This window comes from Aedes albopictus, chromosome 1 (genome assembly GCF_035046485.1).
Source record: "Aedes albopictus strain Foshan chromosome 1, AalbF5, whole genome shotgun sequence".
NCBI classification, from domain to species: domain Eukaryota; kingdom Metazoa; phylum Arthropoda; class Insecta; order Diptera; family Culicidae; genus Aedes; species Aedes albopictus.
The window spans coordinates 200,189,970-200,207,374 of record NC_085136.1 but is presented as its reverse complement, the minus strand read 5'-3'; the positions used below and the strand labels follow the sequence as shown (position 1 = coordinate 200,207,374).

General features: G+C 39.8%; 1 protein-coding gene across 1 annotated transcript in view; it reads left to right on the top strand.

The window, feature by feature from the left end:
• LOC109423481 (calexcitin-1) overlaps positions 1–17,405 on the top strand; it is a 169,127-nt gene that overhangs the window by 114,563 nt on the left and 37,159 nt on the right. The window contains exons 4-6 of the mRNA XM_019698454.3: positions 1,066–1,118; positions 1,189–1,308; positions 16,494–16,570. Of these exons, the coding sequence (XP_019553999.1) occupies positions 1,066–1,118; positions 1,189–1,308; positions 16,494–16,570 (250 nt within the window). The remainder of the gene's footprint in view (positions 1–1,065; positions 1,119–1,188; positions 1,309–16,493; positions 16,571–17,405) is intronic.

The window sequence follows — 17,405 nt, the reverse complement described above, 5'->3', positions numbered from 1 at the left end:
TTCAGGTCTTTACCAATGTTGGACTTCGTGGACGCAAAGTCGATGATCTTGCGCAGCTGCTGCCAGGCAAATGCAAATGGGAATGGTTTAGTGGTCGGGGATGTAGTCCTGCCTTCTACGTGTGCTGTTGGAGGTGGTCCCTAGCCCCATAGTATATTAGTCCACACAGGTATCTGTTAAGCAGATTATTAACATTTTTTAGATCATCGTTGTTAAGGCGATTTTGGTTACTATTGTGAGCGCTAATCTTTATTTTTTTTATAAATTGTACCACTCTTTCCATAGCATTATCTACATTAACTGGCAGTCGATAAAACTATACTGCCTAATCTCGATTATTTCGCTCTGTATATATCACCACCAGTCCACCAGCTATCGATATAGTATAGGAATCAAAGGCAACCCGAGAACCACCATGACTGGCACAAACGATTCGGTGACAAATGGTTCACTGGTTATCGGTCTAGTTGGAAACTTGTTCTCATCCCTCCGTTTGACAACAGCAGTATGGTACCCTAATAAAAATGTATGATACACTGCTGATAGGGTGAATGATTGTATCATTCACTGTATGATCAAGATGATAGCCCGAAAGGGTTGTTAAGCACGTTGTATCATATTTTTCTATTAGGGTAGGTATCTCGAGAGTGGTGATTTGCACTGTAGCGACACGCTTGTTACAGTTGTACAAATGGAAAATCTACGGAAGTGAAACAGATGAGCATACCAATTTGTTCTTCAATCTCGATGGGGCTTTGTCGTCGTTGCTCTCACTTAGTAGGGGCGGGGAAAAGCGATAAATCAAGGCGTAAGTGATTTGTTGAAACTAATCCTTGCCTGGGTCGTCGATGTGTTCGTCGGTGGGCAATGAAGTGAGTTCTTGACCTTGTTTGATTAGATCTGTTGATAGGGATGATTTGTGTTTTGATAAATTTTGCCTTTGCAATTTGAGAAGGTCGGTGCAAATAAATGATTTACGGATGTAGTCTTTCTGCATATCGACGTACTGTATCAAATGAAGACATGAACAATAATATGCTGTTACTGGTTTCATTTTACTTCCAGATGTTAATCAAAGTGGAGAAATAGATCAGAAGGATTTTGAGCTAGCGATAGAGGTGAATATTTGAATTGAATCCATACAGGTATATGAATAACAATTAATTTTGTTTTATTTTTCTTCAATAGAAAATTTGTCAACTTCGCGGTTGGCCTGCTGGAAATCCCAAAAATGCTGAAACACACGAAAATATGCTGAAAATTTGGGAAGGATTACGAGCAAAAGCGGATAAGGATAACGATGGCCAGGTAAGTGATAGTTTTGCTTTTATTTCACATATCTTGAACAAGAAAGCTGAGAAACCAACGCTGTGAAAGAATCTCAGCTTGAGATTTCTTCAGCTATCTGTTGGCTATCAACTGCTCGTGACAAATTTATTCTTTATTCATGAGAAGAGTATAAATAATATTTCTTACTGCTGGTCGTTTGATTGATTAGAAGATTGGAAAGAATGAGAGGAGAAACTGAAATAATTTGATTTGATATATTGCTTCAAAGCTCAGTATCGAAGAAACAAAACGTGCTTGTTCTTGGTTGTAGGGTAGCGGTACAACTTTTAAGAAATATGTTATCAGGGGTCAATTTACGAAACACAGACAATTCTTCATGCTGAACCGTATTCTGATATATTTTTTTTTTCAAACTGAGCAGAGTTTTGAATATTTGCTGTGTAGGTAATAACAAAATGTTAGATTTTGATGAGAGATGACCAGCGATGTAGTTAGTAAAGATGGTTTCGCAACTTAACTTATCAAAATAGTTCCAAACAAGTTGGCCACCTGTTCCCGAACAGAAGAAAATATGGACAGCATTATAAAATATGTTATTTTGGCCCAATAACTGTATAATGCAATCAGCATTGTTTATGTTACACTCAAACCTCCATTTAGGTAAAATCTATTTAGGTCCCTCCATTTAGGTAACGTTACCTAAATGGAGTTTGATTTTGTTCAAATCAGTTGGAGTACTTAAGATTAGGTATAAGACTGGTTTATGGGAAAGAAGTAGTGAGTGTTGTTAGGGGGTGGGTATGGGGGGAGGGGGTGCAATGTTGCCCCCTAAACCCCCCCCCCCCCATGCAGTGTTGAAAAGTGCCAGTATCCAGTGTCATTTCCAGCTGAAATTGAGATAATCAACAATCCTTCCATCATTCCATTGATATCAGCTCCAGCATTGATGACGTCAAACCCGACATCAACCTATCATTCACCTGTTTTAATTTTGGCCACCAAACTCAATATAGAACCAACAGTTGTTCGATGTTGGTCCAACAATGGCCCAACATACGATAAAAATTGACCCGACTTTGACCCGACATTCAATAGTTTTTCAGTCTGGCGGAATTTTGCAGGGTTTTTCGCAAGATTTTTCGTGTTTCGTGTCCAGCTAGTCATGTAAATGACAATTCTGATCTAAGACCCTCCAAAACCCCCGAAAACGCCCCTGAAGCCCCGTCCCCTCCTGAAACCCACCCCCTCCTGAAACTCATTGAAAACCATCTGAAACTCCGCATGATCTCCTTTAAATCTCCTAGTAACTCTCCCTTGTTGAACTTCTTTGCAACCTTGTAATCCATTTAGGTAATAGACTGAATCCATTTAGGTAATGAATCCATTTAGGTAAAAATTCTATTTAGGCAGTCCCGACTCATTACCTAAATGGAGGTTTTAGTGTATTGACATATCTTATTGTGTTATAAACTTGTCTGTCATAAGCGGCATAATAACAAAAATCATAACAAAAAAATGTTCCTGGAAGTCCAATTTTATAACATGTTTTGTTAGTTTCAACAACAACTTAATAATAATGAATCATGCAGTGAATTTCAAAACTTGTTATTGTTGTGTTATAGTTCATCACATATTTGCCCATTTTCAATAGTAGAAAAATAACAATACTTGGTCTTCAATAAAGTATGTTATTGAAATTTTATTAAGTGGATGAATCTCAATACAGTCAGGTCTTTTTTAACGCGGTTTTCATTTACGCGGCCGCGTAAATGAAAACTTCATAAAAAAAATTTCATCGTCTTATTTTTGCATGATTCGTCGAGAAATGGTGAGACTTTTTTTACCCGGTTTTTCGAATTTTGAACTGAGTTTTTTTTTTACGCGGTACGTATCCCCCGCGTAAAAAAAAACCTGACTGTATAGTGTAGAATTAACATCTAAGTTAAAATACACATAAATAAAAAAAATGAATCTCAATAACTCGATCATAACATAATAAGATTACCCAACAAAACATGTTATAAAAATTAATACTTCGATAAGTTAATAATAACAAATTATGATATAAAAATTGGCTATGCGATTCTGTTGTTATGAATTTGATATTCTCCTCTGCTCGGGTTTGCATCGGTTGATAGTCAGCACCTGTGAACTTTGACAGCTATCGAAGGAGTGGAGGGAAGGAGTAATCTGCCTTACTCACAAGACGACCATTTAAAATGTGGTAACTTCCGAGCGAACAATATTCCGTTGCCTACCAACAAAAACGAATGAGTTAGTGAGCAGTTATCAAGCCGGCTTCGTCGATGGCTGGTCGACAACGCACCAGATCGTCGCCATACGGCAAATCCTCCAGAAATGCCAAGAACACTAAGTATAAACGTATCACCTGTTCTGTTCGTTGACTTCAAGGCAACATACGACAGTATCGACTGCACAAAACTGTGGAAAATCATGGACGAAAGTGGCTTCCCTGAGAAGCTGATCAAAACCACGATAGACGGTAAGAAAAACTGCGTAAAGATTTCGATTTGATCAAAATATTTGTATATATTGACTAATTCGATTTATCCCAAACACATTCTTTTAGAATTCCACCTTGGAAGCTTTCACTCACGTTTCCAGATAAATACGGAGATCAAAAATTTATAAGTTGATTTATTATGTATTGAAAAGAATAGACCTTGCAAAAGCTTCCCAAGTGATGAAATGATGTTGTATCAAATTGACTGGCTACAAAAAAATCACTTCCTAATATAATTTAGAACAAGATGAGCTACTAATAGCCTGATTGCACCGATGAGGGTAGAAAACATACCAGCACCGTGCAGCTTTCATTCGCCCCTCTTTTGTCTGTAAAAAGAAGCCATCCTCAGTGTGTGCAGCAAAGGCGAAGCATGTTAACTATTCATGAGCCCTCCTATCATACGGATCCGTCCGTCCGTACAAAGACGCGGTGCGGTGTAGCATCAGCTTAAAACGCTACTGAGATGATGATATTCAAGTGGGGAAACTGCTTCTGCAGCAACCAGTGTTTTCTTTTCAGATTTTAGTGCTCCATTAGTTACAAGAAGCGAAAGAGGGGAGCGCATCTAGTGCGACGGATAATTTAGTCCAGTGCTCTGAAATAGGATAATTGAATGAGGAGTCTACGAGTAGTGAGCGGGCAAAGTTCAATGAGGAACAGCTCTGGAGTGTAGATTATGTCGCTTTGATGTGAATAGAAGAGAAGAACAGTGACTATGATTACAAGTATGATATGTTTCCTTTTTGTATATATATACGTTGTTCTTATGTACTACAATAGACGTTCGATAACTGCAACATGTTTACGTTTCACTTAGCGAACGAAATTCGATAACTGCAACGACTGACAGATGTCAACAAGTTGTCAAACGAAAATAAATAACCGTGAACGTGATCCGACTGTTCATTTGGGCTAACATGGCGCACCATTTTGACGTTTGGCGGTGCGATAACTGCAAATTTGTTGCACTTACCGGACTTGCAGTTAAAAAGCATTGCAGTTAAACCATTTGCACCGACCGAACGTCTACTGTATTTCTATCAAGATAGTAAATTAGCAACTTCTTTCTTTTGATCAAAAATGAATTTTCCAAATCAAAGCCATTGGAAGTGACATACTTTAACAAAATTTACAATATTTCAACGAATGTCGATGTGATCAATAATGTCCGTCTTGGACTCGTGCACTTTACTCTACTTCCTTGACGTCCTACTTTCCTTGCATTCGTCTTTACCATCGTACCTTACTCGCTTCATTTTCCTTATCTTCTTCGGGCCCCGTGCAGTTTGGGCGTTCGCTGCTGAACCTTTTGTCTGTCCGCTGGTTTCTTTATGGGCCAGAGGGCGTAACAAAGGGCGATTCATCTCCTTCCGCTATCTTGCCTTGACCGCCACCTTTTGCGGACCTGCCTCCTGTACCGTGCACCACTTGAGTATGTTGGACTTGAGGCTACAGCGATCTATTGTATTGAATCTCGTTAACCCCGAACCTTTGGTCTTTGAGCCGTCGTAAACACTGAAGACCCATTTCGTCTCCCATGGCCACCCATTCCTGTAGTTCTACTCAGCCTAGTGGTGGATAATGGAACTGTCATCGTCAAAGTGCATAATTGCATTAAAGCAAACTATAGTTTCAGCATTTCAAAGTCGGTAATTTTGTATGAAAATCCGATAAAGACACGGTACGGTATGTTCGCAACCCTGAGGCACATCAGTCTATAAGTATGTTCCAGCTTACCACGGCAGCTTTCGTTACTTAGCGCAGTGCACCACACCGGGCCGCCTTAGCATGGACTAGCGACACCATGCACCCCAGAGCTATTGGACATCACCCGGGGCCGTGTCACTATAATCAATATGGCTACCGAAGGTAAGCATATCGTCGATCATCACACCCAAGTGTTTGACGGAATGCTTCGAAGTGATCAGTAGATCGGCTCCAAAGGCACGTTTTCCTCAAGCGTAATGTCGTTAGTGAAACCAGTGAACTCCACCCCATCGGGAACTCTAACCTCAACACTTTTTCGTACATAACATTCCATAACACCGGACCCAGGATGGAACCTGGCTAGACTCCTGAGGCTACATATGTGAAAGCAACTCCGTCCAGACCCGGGGCCTTACCTACTGTAAGGGACTTTGCTATCTTCGCAAGTTCCACATCGGTGACCTTCTTCTCATTGCCAGCCCCAGTCCTTGGCTGTCCTATAAAAGGGGACCAAGTACTAGGATCACGACGCGGAAAAAGCTCCTCGATGATCCCCTCCAACATCTCTGGAGAATGGAGATTGCTCTGTAGGTAGGTGCTGCGAATAGAAACGGTTTTATTTTTCAAGCTAGCTAACACACACCTACACACTCCCGGCACACATCTTGTATACTCGCACGAGCGTTCAATTTTCTTGCAACCACCTCTCTCAGCGTGGTTGTCAAACACGCCGTCGCGACGCTGTTCGGAAATGGTAAACATGATCAATCCACCATTATTCCAATTTTGTTCTCGTATTCAAAGTTCATTATTTTTTATTCGCGATGGAAATTTTGATGGATTGTTGTTACAAAATTAGCTAAAATAGGCTCAAAACAATGATTATCCTTATCGCATTCCAACGGCTTGACAGCGGCAAATGGAGATATAGTGACAACAGGTTTGATTATATCCGCAGCACCTAGATAACAATACTCTTCAATCAATCACACAGGTTCAACAACCTCCATCATCAATGTTTGGCTCCCGCTGAGAGAGCATATTGAGTCAGTCCACGATACTCAGCTCTGTAGGAGCCATTATACATCCACGGCATAACCCCACGGATTCGAATTGGCACTCTGACAGAGGCCTTCGAAGGAGGCCTTTTTGCTTGCTCTTGTCTCGGTCTTCAGTACGGCTTTTGCATCGGCGAACACCATCTGTTCGCTGTATCTGCCGCCTAGCCCGTAGGCAGGCACGGCGAAGGTCCGCAATCGCTTGAGTCCACCAGTAAGCTGGTGGTCTCTCATTTCTTGGGTGGCCTCGCCTAGACATGGTCGCCGCTACCAGTTCGTCACCGTCTAAACCATCGCTCCCCAACCTTGGTTCTCGCGACCCCCACCACCCAAGTAACATTTTTAGTTTTCTTATAGAATACAAGTTGTTGTTAAAATCTAACCGTTAAAACTTGTTTTAAAGCTTAGTGGTTTTAACAGCTCTAATAAACCCATGATAAAACCCTATTAAACCCGAAAGGGCCCACCCTACAGGAGGTTGTTAAAACAATTGCTTAAAACGTTGAACATGCTACTTGGTTTTATGGTATATTCTTGTAGTATACTACACAGCATGGATAAGATCTGTTTGTAGGTTGCAAGAAAACTAATAAGCCGTTTCAAAGTTCAAAAAACATCTTAAAAGAACTATTGAAGCCAAAGTCTTAAAGTTAATCTGAAACAAGTATCATCACATAAACTGGCAGTGCAATTGCAAATTATTGATAATAAAAAAACGACAATTATGTCGGTCATCCATGTCAATAATATTTAGTTTTCAATTTTCACGGAGGAAATCTCTGTTGCTATGACATATAAATTCATGCCAAAAAAGATTGCCGGTGTAATGCATTAAAATACTTCTGAATAAGGCAAAGCGCCACGCCATTTTGAGGATTTGGACATTCTAAAAATAACAATTTTAATCCAGCTTGCTAAACTATCCATTTGAATCACAATCCAAACATCAACATGGCGAACATAATTTCCAAGCAGGAATTGATCATCGTGTTGAAAAATATGGATGCCGTCATGTTAAACCCTCCTAGTTTTGTTTGAGATTGTTTAAGATCAGTAAGGTGCAAAAGCAACATGTTTTAGAGTTGTTGTACTTTATGAATACGGTGCGAAGACTAGCGTATACCTACTTATTCTTAACGCATACATTTGTGCACTACTCAAACACAAATAGGTTTTATAAAATGTGGACTCAGACTGTATGCTCTTAAGAAGTCGCTGCTGCTGCGAAATGTAAACAAACCATTTTCGCAAAATTTTCAGTAGTGTTTCATTTTCTAAGTTGTTTTATTTGCTCGCATGGTAAGTATACAGTGAAAATCAATAAGGATTTTCGTACACCGGTTGCATCTGTCTTTTCTCACATAAAAGTGAACTACCATGATGCCGGAGCCAGAGCAAATGATGCCATCCCTACCACCCATCGGTTGCTTCTGAAATCCCGGTCACAAAAGCGCATTACAAGGTTAGTTTGGCCGCCTTGGGCCGCCTAGCTGTAAAAATTAAGCTCGCCAGATATTTTCCCATCAGATTTACTTCAAATAGAATAAAACAAAGTTGTTTCCTTTTCTGTTTGTGTGGCATAAATCTATCGATCAAAATATGATCGCATTGCTAGCTCTTTAGCTAGCTTTAATGCTTCCAGTGGTTATTCCAAAAAGGTTTAAGGTGGCTTTATTACGACTTTATGTAATCTATCAGGTTTTAAAGCTGATAAGACGTGATATGCCTGCGGCTTAGAAATAGGTTTTTAAACCAAGTTTTTATAAGCTCTTTACAGCTCGGTTACAATGAATATTTTGCTTTGCGAAAAGGCAAGCAGATAAGTTTTATTCAATGAATTTTTAGATCTCTACAAAGTGTTTTAAAGTTGCTTGTATCGTTAAAGCTGTTTGGCAATTTAGACTGCATCACCAAACCTTAAAGGGCTTAGCAAATCCATGACAAAACCTCAATAAATAATGTCTAAGAGCAGAAAGGATACAAATTGTTACTTGGGCAGTCTGTTGTCACCCCGCTTTTCGTAGAACAATCGCAGGCACGCCTGCAGCCAGTTGGGGGGTCGCGAAACGAAGGTTGAGAAACCGTGGTCTTAACCAAGGAGCTTTCGCTCATAGCGGAGCGCCTCCCTTAACACCCCTTCGTCGAAGTATGGTGCCTTCCACCTGCAAGGGTCAAACCTTGGCCTGGCTGTCTCTTCTGCTACCCACTGCCCGCTGTTGTTGTAATGCATACTGTAGCGAACCGCTAGGTGATCGCTTTGAGTGTAGCTATCGTCTACTCTCCAGTTAGTACAACCAGGACTGTAAAAAGTAACGCCAATAATCGACTCCGCACCATTCCGACTAAAGATACTCTTGGTACCGGCATAAGCCAAGTCGACATATAGTATGGCCAGTGTCTCTAGCAGGAGCTGACTCCGCTGATTTGTGAAACGGCTTCCCCAATCCACGACCCAGGCATTGAAGTTACCTGCTGTTACCACCGGCCTTCGTCCTGTCAGTACGATCGTCATACAGTCCAGCATCTGCGTGAACTGCTCGATCGACCACCGCGGAGGCGCATAACAACTACAGAGAAACACCCCCTTTACTTTGTTATTTACCCGTCGTCCAAATCGCTGCCATTTTTTTTTTGGAACCATCTGAGACCCGATTGCCGTATCCGGCGTGTACTCGGTATGGGTCCGCCATGATGGAGATATCCGTCCCCCACTCATAAATTGCCTAACAAGGCGTTACCTCCACTGTGATTGGTTCACTGTGACTTTCTTGAAGGAAGGTACCTTTGATCACTCGTTGGATGGCTGTTGTTCACGGATTTTCCGCTACAAATCAAACAAATGGGTGGACTCATACAGCCGTGTTCCTTATGGCCTTCGGCACCGCATCTCCTAAACAGTTTACTCCTGCAAGGCCTCTGTAGTCCCATGACTTGTGTCCTGGTTTCAGACACCTGAAGCAAGTCTCAGGTGGCTTATGCAAGGTCTGATGGCATACTGACCAGCCCACCTAATTCTTCCCTACTCTAATGGATGGACTTACTTACGTCCATCACAGGCAGCTGAACCAAGGCTACCGTATTCTTACCAGCCCCTTTTGTAGCCGAACGGTCGTGGTGGCCTCCTGCATCTCGCACTATAGCTACAGTGCCGTGATGTGCTCTAACGCTCCAGTGATCTCGTCTAGGTTCCTCACTTTCAGAGTCACATCTGCTGTAAGAGCCCTCACCTCGACCACTTCGCCAAAAACCTCATCCGCCAGACTTTTGTAGGCGGTACCCTTGCGTTCCTTATCGCGCTTCAGCTCTAGGATCATTTTACCAGTACTAGTACGTCGGCTCCCTGATCCACGAACTTGGCATCGCTTCGCATCGTTCTCACGACGTCCGAGCACTTACACTGTTCGATCTTGATGACGAGCACGTTGCCTTTCACGCGCTTGACACCTACTTTTCTACCCCTTCTTGGTTTGGCGTCGCTTAGATCCTCGACTTGCGGTTTTTCTTCTTCCTCTTCCGCTCGACTCTTCACTTGACGGTTGCTTCACACGCTTCTGCGAGCGCTTATCGAAAGCATTCGCATTCGTCACACCTTTTGGGCTTCCTGCGAAAGCGGAGGCCTCCATCTGGGTTGACTTCATAACCTTTGCTTTCACCGGTTCTGGCGCTGCTGCAGTCTTCACGAGTCTCTCGTGATCTTGCTTGACATCGTTCATCGACTTCAGAAGTCGCAAAAAATCGATTTCAGATCCTTACTTATTTTGGACTTCGTGGATGCAAAGTCGATGATCTTGTCAAGCTGATTCACAGTCACCTCTACTGCAGAGAGTCCATCTTTTGTTTGGTTGATGGCTCTCATCAACCACGCTTCATCCAATATCTCTACCGGCACCGGCAGGCTAGCCGGGGAATGAATCGAAGCACCAACGCTGGAGCTGCGTGCGCAGACTTCTCCTTAACGGAGACCTAGCAAGTCCGCTTCTGCCAAAGAATTATCCGCGCCAGTACCACTATCACTTGTTTGATGTTTTTGACTTGATTTAAGGCGAAACTGGAAGCATTTCCTCACTTTTTGGTTTTTGTTTTTTTATTAAATAACGAAGCAATATTTTCAAAATTGGATTTCGTACACATGTACCCATAAAAAATGCGAACGTTTTCAAAGTCATCGTTCCCCTACTTCGAACTGATTAACCTTGCATGCATCTATTGGATAGTATAGAAGAACCACTAATCTGATAATGGCAAAGGAACATAGACTGATTTCATGCACATACCTTTGGAAATATAACGTTTAACATATGGATGTCAAAATCGTCCACGCGCCAGAGGCCGTTTTTTAAGGATATAATTTTCTTTCAATTGCTTTCAATCACATTCAATCAAATTTTATTTTCAAAATAGTACTTTTATGGCTGGATAAGGTCTTCAGGAGTTCGTTGGTTTGTCGGACAAGAATGAAAAAAATATTAACTTATAAATTAAGAGACATTTTCTGAAAATTGAATTATTTGGCAAATGATTCTTTTTAGAAAATATTATGTTTTAAGCATGAAATTGTTTCTCAGTACTTAGTAATTGTACCTATCATAAAGGTAGGTTTATATGCCTTCATCGACAAAAATTGTTTTGAAAAATGTTCAAACTGTGTTAAGTGTTTTATCAATTTGTCTTAAATACGGTTTTTAATATGTAGCACCTTTTTAAGTTTTTGTTTCCTAAACATTTTAAATTATTTTTAAAATATTTTTCAAACATGGGCGTATTAAAGAGTACATATTTTTTCATGGTTTCCATGTGTTTAAAAGGTTTTATCTTAGTTCATTTTGCTCTGAAAATTAGAGGAAAACTTGATTTTATTTAGAAATTGTTAACAATTATAAGGTATCCCATTTACGTAACCAATTGATATTTTGATTAAAAAATTTAGAGATCCTGTATGATAATGACCTCCTTATTGTATCCTAATCCAAAAAAGTTTAATTCATTAGGATTATTTCATTAAAAACCATCAAATACCGCAAAAAATAGAATTTCGCATTTTTTTATGGGTGATACTGTAAGAGGATGGATCAAGGTATCTTCTAATTTTTTTTCGTAGTGGAAAATGTTTTTCGCTTTTGCAGAAACCATTTTTGAATGAAATTGCACAGTCACAGTGGCTTCTGTGCAACCCTTACATACGCTGCCGTCACTGTTTTGTAACCATGTGTGTTGCTTGGGTGCTCTACATGTGTACGAAAACCGTTTTTGAAAATATTGCTTCGTTATTTTTTAAAAAATCAAAAACTGAAAAAATGAGGAAATACTTCCAGTTTCGCCTTAATCTCATGAGTTCCACGGAAAAGGCGATCCACCACTCCAGACCATTGCATTAACGCGCTAAGGGACAAAATACTGTGGGGGTGCCCAGGTACCCCAAAGCTTCCGTTAAGGATTGAGCATCTACTTCATCAACCCCACCCTTGACCCTTGGGTCGCTTGATAGTTTGATGTAGGGTTAGTAGTCCTATTCTTAGTCGATGAATACGCGGCTGACTCGCAAGCGAGGGCCTCGTCAGGCCCCGGGACTGTAATCCCTGCTGCCACAAGCATGTGACTCTAAACCAGGGCCGGATTAACAAATGTGGTGGCCCGGGGCCACAGTGTTGTGGGGGCCCTTAATACAAAGGATATGTTTTTGCCAATATAACGTGAAAAAAACTTAAAAAAGGAATCATTCTTACAAATATGTGATTATCGTTGTGAAATAATTTTATTGAAGAACAATAAGCAGAGCTAGGAAAAAGTAGCACTAAGTTTATTCATAACAGATTTGAAATTCTAGCGTAAAAACAATGATAAAATATATTTATATAAATAAAAAGCTTTTTAGGAATGTAATCGCAGCATTAGAGCTCATATTTAGTAGAAATTCATGCCAGAAGACTATATTGTTGAAATTTTCAAACAATTTCTAGAAAAATGTCGCGTAATCGATGGTGTTACAAATCCAGAGAGACTTTCTAGTCGATTCCTGCTTCAGTCTCTGGAAAAGTTGCTGGTCGATCACCATTAAACAAGGACACTTAACAACACTCATTCTAATGCGACTGCCGGGGAGTTACTGGCGACCTCCCAAAATAATTTTCCACAGAACTCTGAAATCAAGGAAATATTCTAATAGAAAATTTTGAAGAAATTTTAGAAGGATTGCATTACAAATTCATGGTGGAATTTCTGACTTAATCTCCAATATATTTTCCTATTTTTTTTTTGATAATCTTTAGCGTGGAATCCGGACAAATTGTTAGTCAATTTCTCCACAAATTTGTTTTGATTTTTTTGTTCAAGGAATCTAAGGATTTTATTAGGAGTTCGCCATGGATTCATACTTATTTCAGTTAGTAAATCTCTCAGCTCAAAAAACAAATCGGACTGAAACTCTTCAAAATAATCTAGATCATGTATGTAGATTCATGCTAGAATCTACATACTTCTATTAAAATTTCGAAAAAACTTCAACTTAAAAAGAACTTTATAAAAAAAACTTCAAAATGTTTTAAAAAGCTTTAGACAAAAAAAAAACAATCAAATTCAGCAGGAACTTTTTGATTCTGCAGTTTATACAGTTTTGAAGTCTAGAATTCAGTAGAAGATTTTCTTAAGAATTTCAGCAGTTTCACAAAAAAATGCATAAATGGTAATATGTTTTAGAGCCAAAATTTGAAATTTCACAAATAGTTGCAGTATTCCTCAAAAGAATCCCAACATGTCACGTGCATCTTGTCAGTAGACAAACATTTGAAGTTCTTAAGGCAAAAATCAAATAAAAGAAGATTCTTGCACTACTATTTTTTTCGCTTCTCATTTTTTCCATGACGTGAAATTTTATGGGTGCCCCTAAAATGTGGGAGTCCGGAGCCCTGGCCCCCTGCTCCCCCGCCTAAATCCGGCACTGATCTTAACTAGCCGTCATTGTCATCGATTGATTTGTGGAACTATGAAATAGGAACTTTAGAGAACCAGAGCTTTGTGGACGTGCTGTCCAGGTTTTTGACTCACCATTTTTCAGCTTACCTACATATCCGAGATTAAAGGGAAATTCATTTATTCAATTATTTATGTGAAATCGTATTGTTGCTTTAAAAAAGATCTATCGTGTTTGATAGTTTTATTCTATTGATTCATCGTTAAATTACATATGGCATCTCCTTCTGAAGAATGAATTTCATCTATCTCCTATCGTTGAATAAGATTAACGTTTCCTCCAAAACGAAGGGTTTATGTTGTTTCTACCCTTTTGCTCGACTGTCCGTTCCCTATAGATTTCGCATCCATGCTTAGTGTGCAGTCCACCCAAATGTCGTTCTTACAGCTTGGCGATTATGATCATGTGGGTGAGAATGGGCTGGAAAAACATTATCCACAAACTTTCTAGTCCGCTTCCAACCCTTGTATACTATAGACAAGGGACACTTTTGATGTAGCAGAACTCTATTTAGAGCAACTTTTATAAGTGAGGCGATTTTCTGCCACTTGATCTAGATACGCCCAAATGCATTATTTGGCACGCTTGAGTACTCTTTTCACGTTTTTTCTCGTTTTTTTTTTCTTGAAAGTGTAGGCCCTCGAGGCCTCCAAAATGATAAAGAATTTCCACTTGATCCTTTGTGTGCGAATAAAAAAACACATTTTAAATTATCGTGACATTCTTATATTTATCGTCTGTATAACTATGATCTGCAGCTGTTGCGGAGACATTGCATCTATGTATATTGTTGATATTTGCTTTAAGATAATCTTTTTTATGGGGCTATCCATAAACTACGCGGTCATGTAAGGGAGAGGGGGTTCGGGCAAAGACCACGGTACATACAAATTATAATAAAAAGTATGGACGTAAGACTACGCGGGGGGGGGGAATGGTCATGGTGGATTGGTGTACGGAATCTTCCACAAAATGACCACGTGGTTGATGGACAGCCCCTATAATCCTTTACTTTTTCTTTTTTTTTTGCTCACCGTACCTGGTTGGTGTTCTGAGAGGATATCCAGTTATTAACAGAAAGCTTTCTTAATCAGATGATAATATTTGCGTTCGTATTTCGGATGGCACTTACGAAGATAGAATATGACCAAGAAACTCAAGACATTTCTATTACGAAATGTTCCCGGATCGACCGGGAATGGAATCAGATGCCATTGCCCCTTTTACAGTATTTTATTTTTACAAGCTTACTCTTTTTGATATGGTTGAGCTCGAGTTTGATGAATCAATATGATTTTAATGCCCCATTTAATCCAGTCGGAATAATGGCAAATAATTTGATTATAAAGTTTTTAAACAACCACATCATCAACCTGGTCGTATCATCCTCCCAACGAAGCGATGTGGTCTATCATAATATGAATTGAGCAAATAGTGGCCAATTAAGATCATTTACATATTAATGAGGCTCACGTCGAGCAAAAATAACAACAGATATATGCTGTGGCTGCCTGAAATAACTGGGTCACGGAATACATCCAGCAGAACTTTCCCACCACACTGCGAACGAAACGGATTTTATCCCTAACCAAAGTGGGAAACCGGCGGTCCACTGCGCGTTCGTTCTTGTGACGGCCAGTGACGAACATCCGCGTTTCGAAATGGAATGCAAAATGAAATTTCTAATCCCCACCCAGTCGTTTGAGATCACATCGTAATTTCGTCATATAGCCCGAGACTCCGGAAGCGTTCGAGCGAACGAGCGTTTGAGCTCTGGAAACCGGAGTCTGGAGAGCGATGGAATTAGAAAACTTTCCAATCTAACAGAGGCTGCGGAAACATTCACTGGAGCTACCTACTTCATAGGATTGTTTTTTTTTTGTGGAATCTAGCATGAATCCGATTAATAACTTCTTGGTTGGTAGTAGATATTATACTCCACGGGTGAAGTGACGACCGTCTATGGCGTCATATGGACAGGATACCCTATTTTATGCTTTAATCTGGAGCTAAGTTTCATGCACTCGACTTCTTCGACCCCCAAGAGCATGTTGCACATTACCCTTGCAGCCTTGCAGTGATAGTTACTTGTCTTGAACGACTTCATGATAAGATAAGGACCTATCCATAAACTACGTAGGATCTTAGGGGAGGGGTGTCATAGTCTAAAATAAATAAAATAAATGAAAAAATAAAATAAAATATTAAATAAAAAATAAATAATAAAGGTTAAAATAAACCTACTTAGTTCATGGACAGCGCCTAAGAAGAAGAAGGAACAAAACTAAATTTGTCGCACTTCATGTGTTGGCTCATAGTGGTTAAATCATGTTTTTTTTGTATGTCTTCATACAATAGGTTTATTGTTGTTTTTGCGAAAATGTGAGTGTACGTAAATTAACCCTAGCAGGATGTTGGGACAATATGACCCAGACAGGCACGCTGAACAAGCACTACACAGATAAAAATAATGTGGCTTACACGTTCATTTTAGTCGTGTAAACTTCCAGTTCTGATGGTTTACATGATATATCATGTAAATTTATGTTATATGTCATGTGAAAACTCTGAGTCATGCTGAATTACATGACATATAATGGGAGTTTACGACATTTCATGATATTTACATGACATGTCATGTAAACTTCTGTGAAACTCCACGATCCAATTATGTGCATTATATGTAACAGAAATTTACACTATCTTTTCGATCTGTGTACGCCATCGTGATGTGAAAATCCTAACATCTTAGGAAGGTTAAAGACAGCGCCTAAGAGTTGTTAGGAGGATTTCCTGATAACCGACTATTCCTGAAACTCCTGCATCTCTTCTTCAAACTGGTTAAATTGTATGCGGATAGCTCGCAATCGAAACTGATATAATTTTTCACTAAGTTATGAAGTTTTGATATTTTTAAAATGATTTATTTATCTATCTATTGCAGGTTTCAGTGGAAGAATGGTGCAAAATGTGGGACGAGTACGCACGTGATCCAAACTCCGTCCTTGATTGGCAGTTGAGGTAAGTCCATGTGCTATCATTTTCTTCTTGCTATATTATTTGAAGGTAAGTACTATTGAAAACTCGACAAATGCTTCCTCATTGTAACGTCAATAATGGCCGTTGTCGTCATTATTTTAAAATAAAGAACTAAATTTTCAAAGTTTTCAATTGGTTTACTTTGCAGTCAAATATGCTTCTGCAACATGATGCTTATGAATGGAAAACCTTATAAAAGTCACTAACATGCTTCAAGAAAACTTTTAAGAAATTCAGAAGTTTAATACAGTTGGGTAACTGTATTTCTGTTTAAATAAGTTCAATAAAACTTCACAGCCCGCGTTGGATTCGTTTTATGATTGAATTCAATCAATTCTCTCTCTCTCTTCTCTCTTCTTGGCGTAACGTCCTCATTGGGACAAAGCCTGCTTCTCAGCTTAGTGTTCTATGAGCACTTCCACAGTTATTAACTGAGAGCTTCCTCTGCCAATGACCATTTTGCATGCGTATATCGTGTGGCAGGCACGAAGATACTCTATGCCCAAGGAAGTCAAGGAAATTTCCTTTACGAAAAGATCCTGGACCGACCGGGAATCGAACCCGTCACCCTCAGCATGGTCATGCTGAATACCCGTGTGTTTACCGCCTCGGCTATATGGGCCCTCAATTCAATCAATTGTAGGCAGCGAATACACCTCTCAGGAAAAAAAACTCTGGGAGGTTTGCCTTCTTCGGCTTCTATTGTAAATACACGGCACCGTAACCGCTTTGCAAACCAATAAATTGAACCACCGCAATAAAGTAATTTTTTTTCCCTCTCCTGAATGGAGTTAAATTTTCCACCAATATCTAAATC